At 32.2% G+C, this 14,307-nt stretch overlaps 2 protein-coding genes across 2 annotated transcripts; one reads left to right on the top strand and one right to left on the bottom strand.

Moving 5' to 3' along the window:
• Positions 1–6,621: 6,621 nt before the first annotated feature.
• LOC108559054 (cysteine-rich motor neuron 1 protein) lies at positions 6,622–8,553 on the top strand. Its single transcript, XM_017916182.1, has 2 exons — positions 6,622–7,750; positions 8,280–8,553. Exons 1-2 carry the CDS (start codon positions 7,021–7,023, stop codon positions 8,444–8,446), a joined length of 897 nt encoding a protein of 298 aa, XP_017771671.1. The 5' UTR covers positions 6,622–7,020; the 3' UTR covers positions 8,447–8,553.
• A 4,406-nt stretch (positions 8,554–12,959) lies between these two features.
• Positions 12,960–14,252, bottom strand: LOC108559063 (F-box/WD repeat-containing protein pof11). The gene is made up of 6 exons (XM_017916192.1): positions 14,180–14,252; positions 13,994–14,117; positions 13,708–13,935; positions 13,506–13,638; positions 13,306–13,448; positions 12,960–13,253 (listed from the first exon to the last, which is right to left on the bottom strand). The coding sequence occupies exons 1-6, from the start codon at positions 14,200–14,202 to the stop codon at positions 13,038–13,040; spliced, it is 867 nt and encodes a 288-aa protein (XP_017771681.1). The 5' UTR covers positions 14,203–14,252; the 3' UTR covers positions 12,960–13,037.
• Between the last annotated feature and the right edge of the window lie 55 nt (positions 14,253–14,307).

Genomic DNA, 14,307 nt, shown 5'->3' on the forward strand with positions numbered 1-14,307 from the left:
CAGGGTGTACAATGCGCTCGTTATCTTGTCCAACCTCCGGAGAGCCTTTCATAATCTTTCAATTCACAATTTCGCATATTTTCCCAAATCCAGGTCCGCTCTTTAAACCACTCGACCGGCAAGCATAACACAGGCTGTGTAATACCGCCCACCAGAATCAGTTAGAAATTAAATTATAATGTTCGCACCTACTGTTATACATAAATTCAATACATATCACATGCTATTGAATAAAAGCTCTTTATACACGCGGTTGTGCCTCTCAAATGCTAAATATGTTTAAAATATAACAAAAAATCAACCATATAATAAGTTGATCCACAGTAGAGTTTTTCGGGTTTTAAACCCAGCTTTTGGAAAACCGTTGCTTACAGCCAATAAAATGACACAAAATAGAAATACTCAACTACTTTTCGACAAAAGCTTCCAATTCTCCATTAGGAAGAAATTTTGCATCAACGTAAAAAAACGTCTACTACTAATAAATGCGACGTTTTTGTGCACGTAACAAATGAGAGAATATCTGCAAATTTTCTAACTAAAATAAGGACCTGTTAGATCTATAGCCATTCCTTTTTTTATAAAATGATATTTTAGATAAATTTGTATGGTTATTTCATTTTATTAGAGTTTACCTAATATTATAGAAGTTTTTAAGTATAGTTTTGTGAGATTTTATTTTGTTATTTTTTTAAATTCTGTATAAAGTTGAATTAAATGAAAATAAATTGTAAAAATCCTTTTGTCACTATTTTTTGGGGAAAATTCGAAAACCGGCTTTGAAGAAAAGTTCAATTCAAAAATCGATTTTTTTTTCAAGTCGGTTTTTGTATAAATCCTAATCCACAGTATACGTGAAATGAAACACGACAAATGTGTTAACCAAGAGAAACATAGGAGAGATCGATTAATAGCAAACAATTTTATCCATAAATACTGATAATATTTCATTTTTGTCTTTCACTTGATGAAATATCTACGTTTGTTGAAGCTCTAAATCTTATATTTCTATTTACATAATGTTTATAGATTAATATATTTAAAATCAATATTGACACAACTTACTTGAATTACCTAAAAAAAAACCATTATAATACGTTTATTGTATCATGTATAAAAGCGGAAATAATGTTATAAACAATACATTATTTCTACTATCAATTGCATTTCAAGCAAAGAACTCGTTACCACTCATTGCTCCTCTACGTAGGTTTACTTTTCTTCTACTCGAGGGGTTTTGCGTTTTCCGGCTCGTTGTTTTCATTCCAAGTTTGTTGGTTATTTTTTACTCCCGTATTTCTTTTTTCTGCCCTTCTGGCTGTTATTGGCTTTCCGAGCCTCCTCTTCTACCTCCACCATCAGGATATAAGAGTCGGCCCGTTTTGTTTCCCGGATTCACCTGAACCGCAAATTAAATTAATTACTCGCGACGCCCTTTCTTTCCATTTCCAGACGCTCCCTTTTATAATTAGAAGGAAATCGGAGATGCCTGAGAGGCAGGCAACGTGCGACGCTCTTCTCTTATTACCATCCTCGCGGTCCGCTGTCAACTCGAAAACGTACCAACAACAATCCTCCCCCCTTCGTGTACCAGAAAACTCTTCCTTTCGTTTAATTAACGGAACACAATTTTAATAAACACAGAAACAAAACGGAAGCGTATCCGGAACGCGGAGAGGGGAAATTGTCGCGTTTCAAAGGCCCGAAATATTCCATTCCATTGTTAGGTTTTAATTTAGGAAGCACGCGCATTCGAAATGCATTACTCTCTTGATTTTCTATTTCTCCATTCCCTTTGTCGATTCATCCATTCCTGATAACCATTGCGTTTAAATTACATTTGTTTAGTTTTCATTTCGGTGCCCTAATTTAACTACTGTTCTCCCATTATGTGTTATAACTATACTATTACATAAATATTAATAGGAATATAAAAATACCCATAGTAATAATTTATTTATTCAAAAAGTTAAAAATGAAACAAAAAAAAACGTTACCTTTTTTTGTGATGGTTTAAATTTAATAATGACCTCAAATATAAATTGAAGTCTAATTGTCCAAAATATAATTTCATTGGTAATTGAATTGTTTACAGAGTTAAACTATTTCGGTTTTGTTTTATTAGTAATTCTGTCGTTATAAGCAAATTACGATCGCACGTTTAGTTTTTGGAGGAAAATCGTGTTATTTGCAACTATCAACGTTCTCATCAAATGGTTTGGTGCCATAAAATGAGTCATTGCGCGATAAGTCGTCAAATCTCGCAGTTTCACCGCTGTTATCGTTGCATCCACCAGCATTAATTGTTACAGATTCGTTTACATAATCTTAATTACTTGCAGCACATAAAAAAAAATATTAAAGGAAGTAGAGCGATTTCACAATGATTATTTGCAAAGCGCATGATCGAGGTGTTTATCTTGATGATGATGAAAAGGCAACAAATATGTAATGACGTTACAAGAATATGGATGGACGATGTTCGCAGGAACAGTATATGTGTTTGGGAATAAATCCATTTGGCGGCAATGCGTTTCATAAACTTGTGAAACAATAGAGGACAAAGAATTTAAATGTGCAGCCAAAGCAGAAATAAAAACATAGCAAAAATAAATAAAAGGGCATATATTTTGAGAACAATAGGAGATTATTATTCGACGCATCCACACAGTGCTTCAATTTACTCTCATTGTCATCCGAGTCCAGAACTTATTAATGAACTTCAAAAGTTCCGTTTTCGCGGTCTTCCGCACTTTTTCGGTATATATATGAGTTTGCGGTTTTCAAACAATTTGGGTCGCTTTCGTAATTGGCCAAGAAACGTGTCACTAGGTCATAAATATGGCACACTTTTATTGGGAAAACCGAAATAACAAACCAGAAAATGTGGTTTTCCTTTGAAACAGAATTATATAAAACTAATAAAATTTGCATAAAATATCTAAATATGTTCAAAAATGTTTTTGATTATAAATATTCAATTGTGCATTTCACAACTACTTGTTATTTCCAATCATAGTTGTTGCGTAATAATGCATTATTCACATAATTCATCGTAAATTTGTCGACGCCGTAGAAGCAAAATGCTTGTTTCTATATGTACATATTTTTAATTGCGAAACACTGAGTTGATGAATATAAATTATATTCCATAAATATGATGCTAATTGCAGAAAGCCATATTGCGCCAATGTTTCAAGCATTGTATCAATAATTCGATGAAGATTTATTGATGAAATGCATCACTTCGTATTCAACTTACTTCTTTCGTTTCGTGCTTTTTCTGGATTTCCTCATGGGAGCTAAACATATGAGAATGTGTTGGTGTGTTGTGGCTTTCGTTACAATGAGGTCTAGTACAGTGTTTGCAATGCAGGGAGTGCCGCCTTCGTCGTTGGGGAGAATATTGCACTGTCTGCATATTATCTTCATAATGTCTTGGCTTAATAAGTTCGCAGACAATACCATACGCTTTCAACCTTTCTTTTATTTTTATTTAACTATCCAATTCTTAGATAATGCGGACGTTACTTATGATAAACGATTGATACTATCTTGTATATTAAATAAATATAATCAGGAAGAAATATTGCAATCATCAAGAATTGTCTTATAACAATCTAGGGCTGTGTTTTTCAACTTACAAGAGCAACTTACGTGCACGTTATTACAAATATTACTAAATAAGATCCAAAATGAAGACTTAACTATGACAGTAATGATTAAAAGGATGTGTTTTATTATTAAAATAGTATCTAATATTTTACTGCTTGACAAAGTTAACTTAGCTATGAAGTCCGATGTTAAAGTGAAATATATTTGTATTTTATTTAAAAGTTTTTTTTATTTCCAATAATTGTTTCAATAAATTTATATTATTATATTTAATTCCTTCTAGTTATTAAGCACGTCCGATTATACAAATTAATTAATTTACGTATAAGAGGAAAGTAGAAAAAAGTATTAAACAGAGAAAATATTTGGGTAAAAGTTTGGATACTTTATAATTTATTTTAAAGGTTCGCTTTTCCAATTAGAGTTTTAGCGTGATTGAAGAGAAAAAAAAACAGTAAAGGAAATAAACACAAGGAAGACAGAAAGTTTTTGTCCAGGAAAACTTCGGTGCGATTTCGTACATCCATATATCTATATATATATATATTTATTTTATTGGCGTTTGCAGACGATGGAAAACTGAGATAAAGTTTGCGCATTGTGTTTGACAATGCTTTGATAAATAGACGCGAATTGTGCGGGCCTCGAAAAACATTTCATTTCGACGAACGTGTTTCCATATTTCCCGTTTAATTTTATTTTTCCATCCTTTCCTGGAGCTTTACATACGCCAAGTGCACGTTTCCGGGGAAGTTTGTGCCGGCACGAAGACAAGAGGGCGGTTAATTTATCGCCTCTCTCGGGTGCAATGACGGACTCTCCGGTTTACGCAAAAGAAACTCCGCCAGGTACACTTTCCCCACAAACTCTCTTCGTATCACTCTGTCTCCTACTCGTACCCTTTCTTTGCAAAAGCTCCTACCTTCTTGCACATGTTGGGGAAAAAATATAAATATAACAGGAAAGCGAGAAGCTCGCAACGAACCTACTCCTCCCTTTATGTGCTGCCACCAGAATTAACACCCGCCTTACGCATTTTTTGTGTCTTCCCTTCGCAAAGCAACTCTCGCTAAACGTTTCAACACATTTTCAATATTACTTTCTTGCCTTTTCCTCTCTTTACACCTATACTATACGTTCAATGGTTAAGTCTTTAAATGGTTGTAACTTCTGGTTAATAAGTATAAGATTTACATTCAATTATAGCAACATTTTTAAATGTATTTTGAAATATTATTTTGTATAATATCACTTGCAGAGTTATAAAAATATATATAGTATTAATGAAATAATAGTACATTTCTTGTATTACTCTATAATGTAAAGTTTAGATAAAGAGAAATCGATACGTCTAACTCAAATACATTAGTAAAAGGAAATGTGTTTAAGGAAAGGATTCATAATTTCAATCAATTCTGAGTTTTTTTATAAACCACGGTACCATTAGAGGGTTGACCTATATTTTATCTCTACTTTTTTTATTGTTGAATTTTGTGTACATTCTTGAATATATTATTTTCTGGAAGTTCTCCATTTGATAAAGAACCCTGCGTTCCAATCAATAAAACATTGCTTTAATCTAAGTATGCATAACGCTCATCAATCCTAATCATATAAATAAATAAATCATATATATAAAATAGATAAAGGTTGCTTAACTTTCGTAAGCTGTGTAATTTCTACTCGATAATGGTCATCCGCAATTATTTATTAAAGTAAACGTATTATTTATAAAGTTATTTAAATATGCTACATTTATTTTTATTATACTCACATTACAATTAATTGAATACAATATGTGTCCTATGTGTATTGCATCGTTTTTCAATGTTCAAAGCTCCCGAAGTAATCATGGGAAAGCGAAATCTGCCTTTAGCCTACATCTTTTCCGATGTGTATATTTTTTTCTTTATTCCCCACTTCCATCCTTAGCATATTATATTCATTTCAGCTCACTTTCCATATGGTTTTACGGATATAAATCTAAGGAGAGATTACTGGCAACTGAGTTAATAAAGTCGCCGTTCATCCCCTCGCATTTAGAGGACCGTCACGCGTGTCACGTCCTATTATGTCGGCTCTCCTGGCTGCCTTTTCAAACAAATGAAAACCGGCAAGGGGATGCGCAAAAATCCGCACTAACTTTATTTTTAATCATTTTAAAAGACTTTCTCGGTAATAACATTTCCATGAAAATTTGCTCCGCATAAAGCGAGCATACAGCCTGGCATATATACACAATTCACGGGTAATCTTATTCTTAAACGGATTTCACTTATTATAAAAAAAAAATACGTCTTATTGATTTTTATATAATAACTTTTTTTTATTGTTTTGTGTATGTTATAGACCAGTTCATGTTATTGTCCGAAACAAATAAAGTTTAACGATTTTATTATTTAACTTCAGTGTAACAAATACTTTCGTTCAATTACAAAGTAATAATATAACAAAGTAACATTTTGGTTACCGTTTAGAGACGATTTATTGAAAAAAAATATTTAATTTTACCTTCGGACCATAAGATTCACCCAAAATTTGAGTCCATTTTTCTAATTGCGAACGGAATGTTTTCTTGTCTTTCTTAGCAGTTTTAAATGTTCCTCTTGTTTTCTCCATTCTCGAACCAAAATGTGTTTCTGCTGCTCTGTTTCCATATTGTTTTGCATAATTGATCACATTTAGTTTATACCTCACGTTATATGAAAGTCTTTTTTGTTTTATTTTCAAATTTAGAGACAATTTATTGAAAAAAATATTTTCATGTTACATTCGGAGCATAAGACGCTCCAAAATTTGAGACCACTTTTCTATGTAAAAAAAGGTGCGTCTTATAGTCCGAAAAATTCGGTACCTATATTCTTAAGTGTTTAATTAACATTAGAAAACAATTACATCAAAAAAAATGTTATAGATTTATGTCTAACAAACATTTTGATCTATTCTTATTTCATTATTTCTTGATATCTACGAAATTTAGCAAACTAATTGTTGTTTTTCTTTGTTACAGTGTTGAGTGCTGCATCTCCATATTTAGAATATGTGACTGCGAAGTTGGATTGCCCATTGGACAGTATCCGAGAAAACGGGGTTTGCGTGTGTGATTTCGATAAGTGCGTGAAGCCGAACTGTGATAAGATATTAAACGTTATCGAGCAAGAGAGTCCTGTCCCTGGTTCATGCTGTCCTATCTACAGTTGCGACCCGTGCACCACCGAGACCATCCTGGCAGGAAACTGCTCCTGCGCCCCCAATGCATACCTAGACAGAACCGGAAAATGCTTGTGTTCCGATCCGGAAAAGTCCGTGCAGAATGGGGAGTGCGTTTGCGACGTGAACAAATGTCCCTTGGAGCACATCTGCGACTCGAACTCCGTGAAAGTTAGAGAAAAGAAAGACTGCTGCATGGTAACCGTATGTAAAACCTGCCCATCGGACAGTCATGCTTATATCTATAACGATGGTCAGATCGAAGACAAATGCGTCTGCTTCCCATGCCCGAAACCCTCCTGTCCCGATAACCAGATCTTGATTAACAAAAGGAAAGGCCAAAACATCCCTGGAGCCTGCTGTGACCTCTACGAATGCTCAAATCGCTCCTGCCTCGTTCAAGGCAAGTCCATTAACCACAATGAGACTTTTATGTCTAAAAGTATGCCTGGCGTGGAATGCATTTGTAAGAACGGCGTCTCGATGTGCACAAGTCTGGAAAAACCGGAGGAGCAGAAGCAGGATCCGAAGATGCCGTGCTTCAGCGGAGAAAAGATCTACAGCCATCAAGATACTTGGATGGAAGATTCATGCACCAACTGCACTTGCATTAACGGGAAACCTAAATGTATCTCGCATTTCTGTATCGTGAAAACCGAGTTCAAGAAAATGTGTCCATCCATGTCGAACTGCACCAAAACTTGCGACGCTGGGTACAAGCAGAACAAAAATGGATGCGAAATCTGCAAATGTCGCGAGGATCCCAACAACAAGTACATCAAACTGACCAACCTCATCCAACTGCTGAAGGAACTCAACCTCTCCGAGAGCGACGCCATCGATATTATCAAAGAACATATGTTATCAAAACACACGAATCCGACCTCGAACAATATATGTCAAAACAATATCTATTTCTCCATATGTTAGTAAAATTTTATATTCTTAATCTAAACTTTAAAATAACATTACATAGTTTTTAATACATTTGGTTCTAATCAATTCCTACAAGTATATGAATTAATTCCAAAGGTTTTAGTTTAAGTAATTATCAAAAAAAAACAATTTTTCTTCATCACAGATTAACAACATTAAAATATCTTGATCACCTAACTTTCTTGGTACACTTTTATTTATGAAATATTATTTATATAAATTGATTAAAATTACTTTCAACCAACTACATTTGGAAAAGTTTATCTCCGACGCTATTTCCATCTCTTTACTATCTGAAATTTTTGATTTCCACCAGAATTTTTATTATCCTCTTCAGACACGGAAATTTACCAAATTTTCTTACCGTTTTAAAGCGAAACTGCGTTGTTTGAGGATTATCCGGACTCTAATCTTTTGATACTAACATGATTACTAATCAACTATCAATTTGCATATTACTAATATCGATGTTTTCTTTTAAATATACAATGCATTTACATGTGATTTTCATGTTTCAGTCGCATGCGTCGTCTTGGTGATCTTTCTCATCGGCGTGGGCATATACAAATGCCACAACATGGAGTTCTCATACTCGCCGATGAACATCAAAAAGAAGAAAACCGTAAAGACCTGTGAGCTGCAGCACTTCACGACCGGCGACAACAAACTCAGCACCATCCACTAAAAACGACGCGACGAAAAATTGTCGAAACAAAATTTCTCGACTTCTTCAAACATTACGAAGCACAACTCAAGAAATTTTGTTAACGACAAGTTTGAGAGAAAGAAGACAATAAATAATAGTTTTATTTTGTTTTTTTTTTTATTATTATTCATATTATTTTATTACTATATATTTGTTTCATAATTTATTTTTTGTAAAGTGTTTTATTTTTCTATTATTATTATATTATTATTATTTAACATAAAGCGAGAGAGAAAATATCGAAATGAAACAAAAAAAAAATACATATAGAAAGAATGGGACTCGATGAAAACGAAGAATGACGAAAACTAAGAAAAAAGAAGATATGAAATGAATAAACGAGTAATTGCCCAAATGAATCGAAGTAATCTTACGAAACAAATATTTTGATCTCTTTGGGAAATGCGAAATGCAACAGCAATTTACTCACTATCCTTTCTTTAAATTATTTTGTAATTGTGATAGGTTTTGGTTTTGAGCGATTCCCTAATTAGAACGTACATACATATACATATATTTTATTAATTAAGATACAAATATTAATTAAGTACTATTAGGAAGTAAACATATTGTAAGAGATAGATTGTTCCTATATTTAAGACTAGACTCTGATAAGTATGATAGTTGATTATTCTAGTATTTTTTCAGTATTTGTAAAAAGTATTTTCCCAATACTAAAAAGAACACGCATGTTTAAAAGAATATTTAATTATAAGTATTTGTATATATAATTCAATTCTACTTGTTTTCAATAAATATTGCTTCATTTTATTTTTCAATACAATGTGGACGGATAGATGTAAAACTGTTTCATCTGGTATAAATAAATGAATTTTCTGTTTTTTTTTTAAGTCGAAAGTGATTATTGTTATGTATTTAAACGATATTTAGACATGTAGAAAATATTTATTATCGCTTCTTAAATTTACATATTGTATGTTTATTTGTATATATATTAGAAACGTAAAATAAAAGCGAACCTAAATAAACATTATTTATTTTTGACGTTCAACTCTAGTTCCTTTCTACTTTATTTTTTTGACAATGGCGTCAGTACAGTATCTTTTCAGTTTGACGAATTCCCTGCCAGATGAATTACGCTCTACCCAAGGGTAATTCTAAAACCCCGTAAACATTCACAAGTATCAAATAATAAACGTTCCCTATGTAGGATTTTGACGAGAGTGACGAAATTTCGTTCGATTTGCGTAACTCTTATACAAAAAACTTGGAGGAAATATTTTTGGCGGAAATGGTATCTGAACGTTAGGAATGCAGTTGTTACCATCCAGAGCTATTGTCGAGGATGGATGGTGCGCAAAAGAAGAGCCCAATATCTTTTGCAGCATCAAAGGGACATGTATTTGCTTTACCTCCATAAAATGGCTACGAGGATTCAAGCTGCTTGGAGAGGATACCTAGTAGAATTGCTAATCTTGTTGTAATTATATTAAAAATGTTCGATTCCTCTTAGGTACGAAAGTATATGCAAGGAAGACTCCCTAAAGATTTATTGGCATACCGGAAGAGAATTGCCGAAATCACCGAAGCAATGCGAGCCAAAATGAGAGCCAAATTTGAAGAAAATCAGAACATCTACAAACAGCAAAGCGAAGATAACTACAGGAAAATGGTTTTATACATATTATTCAGATGTCACCATTTATTAAGGACATTTCATAGAGAAGGAGTGTTCTCTTTGCACAAATCTAAGTAAAACAAACATATTATTTTTTTTAATTTAATAACTTACTAATATTTTCTATTAGTGAATTATCTGTTATAGAAAACTTAATGAAAGTAGTTCCTATAAAAGACTACATGGTCGAATTAAGAAAGCTATACAATGAAGGATTCCTGAGAAAATCCGAATGTGTCCCATATTGTTTCGATCATAAGAACATAAGGAAATTCGAAGATTTGCTGAGACTCCGCGACAAATCGCAAGACGTCAGGGAAACTATTTTCAACCCAAGTTTCTTCAACGAGAATCCGTTCGTCCAGACGTCCGCTCCTCTGTGATCTCATTATTAATATTTATATGCTCTTTCAGATTTAAATTGGTTGGAAAAATTTGCGATAAACGATACGAAAGGGAGTTGCTCAGCCTCGAAGAGTTTGCAAGGCCCGTACTGTGCGCTCTTCACAACGAAAATGATAAAAACAAAAATATCAGTGAGCAAGATTTTCTGCTCGGCGGGAAATTGGAGCCGGATAAAACAATTCCGTATTACATCGACTTTTGGGAAACGAATATCTGCTCTCTGCACAATCCCACGGAAATTGATTGAGTTGAGGGCTCTGCATACTAATATTACGCGTTACTTTTGGTCCTTGAAAAATCAACGAATTTTCATAATATTTTATATATATGTATGTTTTAAATTAATTGCGTCGTGTTGCTAACGCGCTTTATGCGCTATTTCTTGCGAAAATTAATTTACTTTGAAAATTGAATTATCCTTTCTCATTAGGAAAGTGTGAATTGAATTACTGTAAATTGAAATTTTAATGATCAAATTCCACATAGTTTTAATCGAGTTCTGCAGCATACAAAATTAGTTTGCATCTCGTGGATGTATAATGTATGCAACCAAATAAACTGTGTACCTCATTTTAACTTCTATTATTTATCTTGCTGTTACCAGAACTATTCTCATTATATACTTAATTACTTACAAAAAATAGTAGTCAACCCTTTTATAACATTATTATTTGATTTAAAGACTAAGTAAAACCTTCCTAATATATTAAATATACAGTACAAATAGAAAATAAATATCAATTGGGAACAAAAATAAAGAAAATAAAAAACAATAATTTTATAATCCAATTCTTCTAATGAAAGATTATCACAAATATATTCAAAAAAAATGGAAGACATAAACGCAATAGTCCAAATAATTATAATATTTATTGCAATGATTACTTAAAGTAAACAAATACATGTATCTCCCGACTTACCAACTAGTTCCGATCCAAATGGTTGTTCGTAGGTCGGGCGAATTTTAAAAATTTCTAAATATACATATCTTACCACACTTTATCATAGTTTTTACTTTTATATATTTTAAATTTCGTATTACTGACCGAATAAATTTGAAAAAATAGATTAAAATAAACAAAATACTTACGTACAAATACTTTTCATTGTAGACATCACAACTATTTAATAAAAAACGTCAAAAGAAACAAATGCAACAAAACAGATAGTACATCTTCCTTATATTTTATTAAAGAAATTATCAATTTTTATTTAGACAGTTAATTTGTTATAACTGTAAATCTCCTTGTAACAAGTTAAAGCTTTGAAATACATAAGAATAAATCTAATTATTCGTCTTGCAAAGAACTATTCATTATAAAAATTATAATTGTAAGATAAATATTATTATCGAGATGATTATATGCGAACAAACTGATGTTATCCCTTCAAGCAATTTTCTATTATATATTTCACCAAGTTCTGCGCAAAATAATCACGACAGTGAAATATCAGTCTCTTCTTGTACAAATAAGTCGTGTCCGTCAAGTGCAATTTCTCTAGGGTATATTCGCACGATATTAATATTCCGTCGTGATATTTTATAGTGCATGTTAAAGTTCAAGTAAATTATTACTTAAATGCAACATATTTATTTTATAGACATGAAACTATTCGTAAAAATATCTTTTACGATAATAGAGAAAAGTGAAAAATAAAGGCGTGTACATGATTATAGCTAAATTTTATTTATTTACTAAATAAACTTTTCTAACCATGTTGCCGCTTCTAATATGTTTGAAGGAGTAACTCCTAAAATAATTTTATTAAAACTAACTCTACCTAATACTTATGACAAATCACAAAATGAATAAGGACTCTATATGAAACGTTGTCAATTAATTAAGAAGTTAATTAGATCGAATAGTAGGAATCTTTTCACTATTTTAGAATATAATTACTTTCACATTAACTTTGATTAATTATGAAATATTTGCAGCTTTTACAAATTGTACTGTATATTTTTTAAACATGAATAAGTCGATTTTATATATATATATTTGTTGAGGAACACCTTGGCTTTCTATACTACATTGTGTTTTTATACTTGGTGGGCTAACTTCAACTGACTGATGTAAAATACATATAACTTTTGTAATTGATTTTCTTTTAGATTTCCTTTTTTAGATGAAAGTATAGTTTATTAGAATTTTTCTGATATAAGTGTGGAAAATAATATCCATAATTTAAAAACTGAAAAGTTATAAAAATTTTAAAACAGTCAGTCCAAGTTGGCCCACCCTGTATTAGAAACAAAGATCATTAAATTTCAATATAGCTGTTTTTTAATTTGTATCAGAAATGTCCATAAACGTGGACTTTAATTAATTATCAATTAGTCTTCGGTTACTTTAAATAAAATAAACTTTGTTTAATAAGAATAAAATAAATATATTTAAAATTATACAATTTTGCATTAAATGTAGAAGTTTTACTTATATAATTCATAACACAAACAGAACTACAGTGAAACATGTAGAAGATTTAATTGATCTACTTAAGACTATATCGTCTTATATTCAGAATTTAATTGTCTTGAAGCTTCAAAATTATGCCATCTCCACCGGCTACGAAAATATCCCGATCATTTCCATAAACCATGGTGTTAATAACTATAGAAACAGGACATTTCTCGATTTCCTTGCCGTCCATCGACCAAACTTTGACCACTCTATCCCAGCCACCGGAATAAATCTTACCTTTATTCATAATAATTGCATTGATAATCATTTCGTGGGCTTCCTGAAAATTCCATGAAACAGAAAAATAATAATATTTGCATTTGTATACAAACCATCATCTCTACAACTTTCTTATGATTCTCATAAATAATCAATCCCTTCGCAGATTCTCCGGTCACAACAAGTTTATCATTGCATGCAATCATCGGCGCTCTTCCTCGCAAATTCATACGATGCATCCCAGCGTATGTACCCTCTAATCGGTTAAAATAATAGTTATCATATTGTCTCAATACTAACTTTTGTGTTACACCTTTTCTGAATTCCGTAACCACAACTTCGGAGTCCTTTCCCGAGTACACACTGTTCCCAGTAATAGACATATCTTTGAACGGCTCCAGAACCAGAATTAAACCTTTAATAGAGTCCTGCTCGTATATTCTAAGCTAAAAACAGAAAATCGATCGATATGCAAGTTAAGTCCCTTATCTATTAATTGGTTAATAGTCGAGTACATTTCCTTGATCATCTCCTGCAAATAAAACTCCATCTTCGACTTGAATTTTCCAGAATTCGCAATTTTCCGTCGCCAATGTTTTCAGCGGTTTCAAATCGAACGACCATGATTTTATAGTTCCATCATTCGAACACGAATATAGAACATCGTCGGATGCTGCCAAAGCATAAATGGATGATAGATGGGCTTCGGCTTCCGCAACTTTTTGTAATTCCGTATCCCACTTCTAAATAAAAATATATATTAATACTCATAAGAAAACAATAAAGATAAAGTATACTTACAATGATCTTTCCATCATCAGCACCACTATATAGCGAGCCATTGTGAAATATAATTGTGGCAACGTCGTAAGAATGTCTATCGCATTCCGCTATCTCTTTCTTCACATGCAAAGGCATACTTATTCTTTAAACCGAAGAGCAAACTAATTATACAAGAGATTGAATGAAATTATTTGAAGCACTTACAGCTGCTTTGAACTAGCAAACATCCAACTCGAAGCAATACTGACGAGTGTGTGTAATTATAGATCGCCGTGCGATTTACATTTTATTTTCGTTATATGAACGAAAATATTATTAACACCGAATAAAAT

Source organism: Nicrophorus vespilloides, unplaced genomic scaffold, assembly GCF_001412225.1.
Source record: "Nicrophorus vespilloides isolate i.1.1-1 unplaced genomic scaffold, Nicve_v1.0, whole genome shotgun sequence".
Taxonomy (NCBI): domain Eukaryota; kingdom Metazoa; phylum Arthropoda; class Insecta; order Coleoptera; family Silphidae; genus Nicrophorus; species Nicrophorus vespilloides.

Bases quoted from the DNA above. Each gene is read 5' to 3' on its own strand.
- LOC108559054 (XM_017916182.1), top strand. From the start codon at position 7,021: ATGGTAACCGTATGTAAAACCTGCCCATCGGACAGTCATGCTTATATC. The intron at 7,751-8,279 runs GTTAGTAAAATT...TTCATGTTTCAG, and splicing joins CAATATCTATTTCTCCATAT to TCGCATGCGTCGTCTTGGTG.
- LOC108559063 (XM_017916192.1), bottom strand. From the start codon at position 14,202: ATGTTTGCTAGTTCAAAGCAGCT. The intron at 13,639-13,707 runs GTACTCGACTAT...TTCTGTTTTTAG, and splicing joins CAGGAGATGATCAAGGAAAT to CTTAGAATATACGAGCAGGA. The intron at 13,254-13,305 runs GTTTGTATACAA...TGGAATTTTCAG, and splicing joins AGAAAGTTGTAGAGATGATG to GAAGCCCACGAAATGATTAT.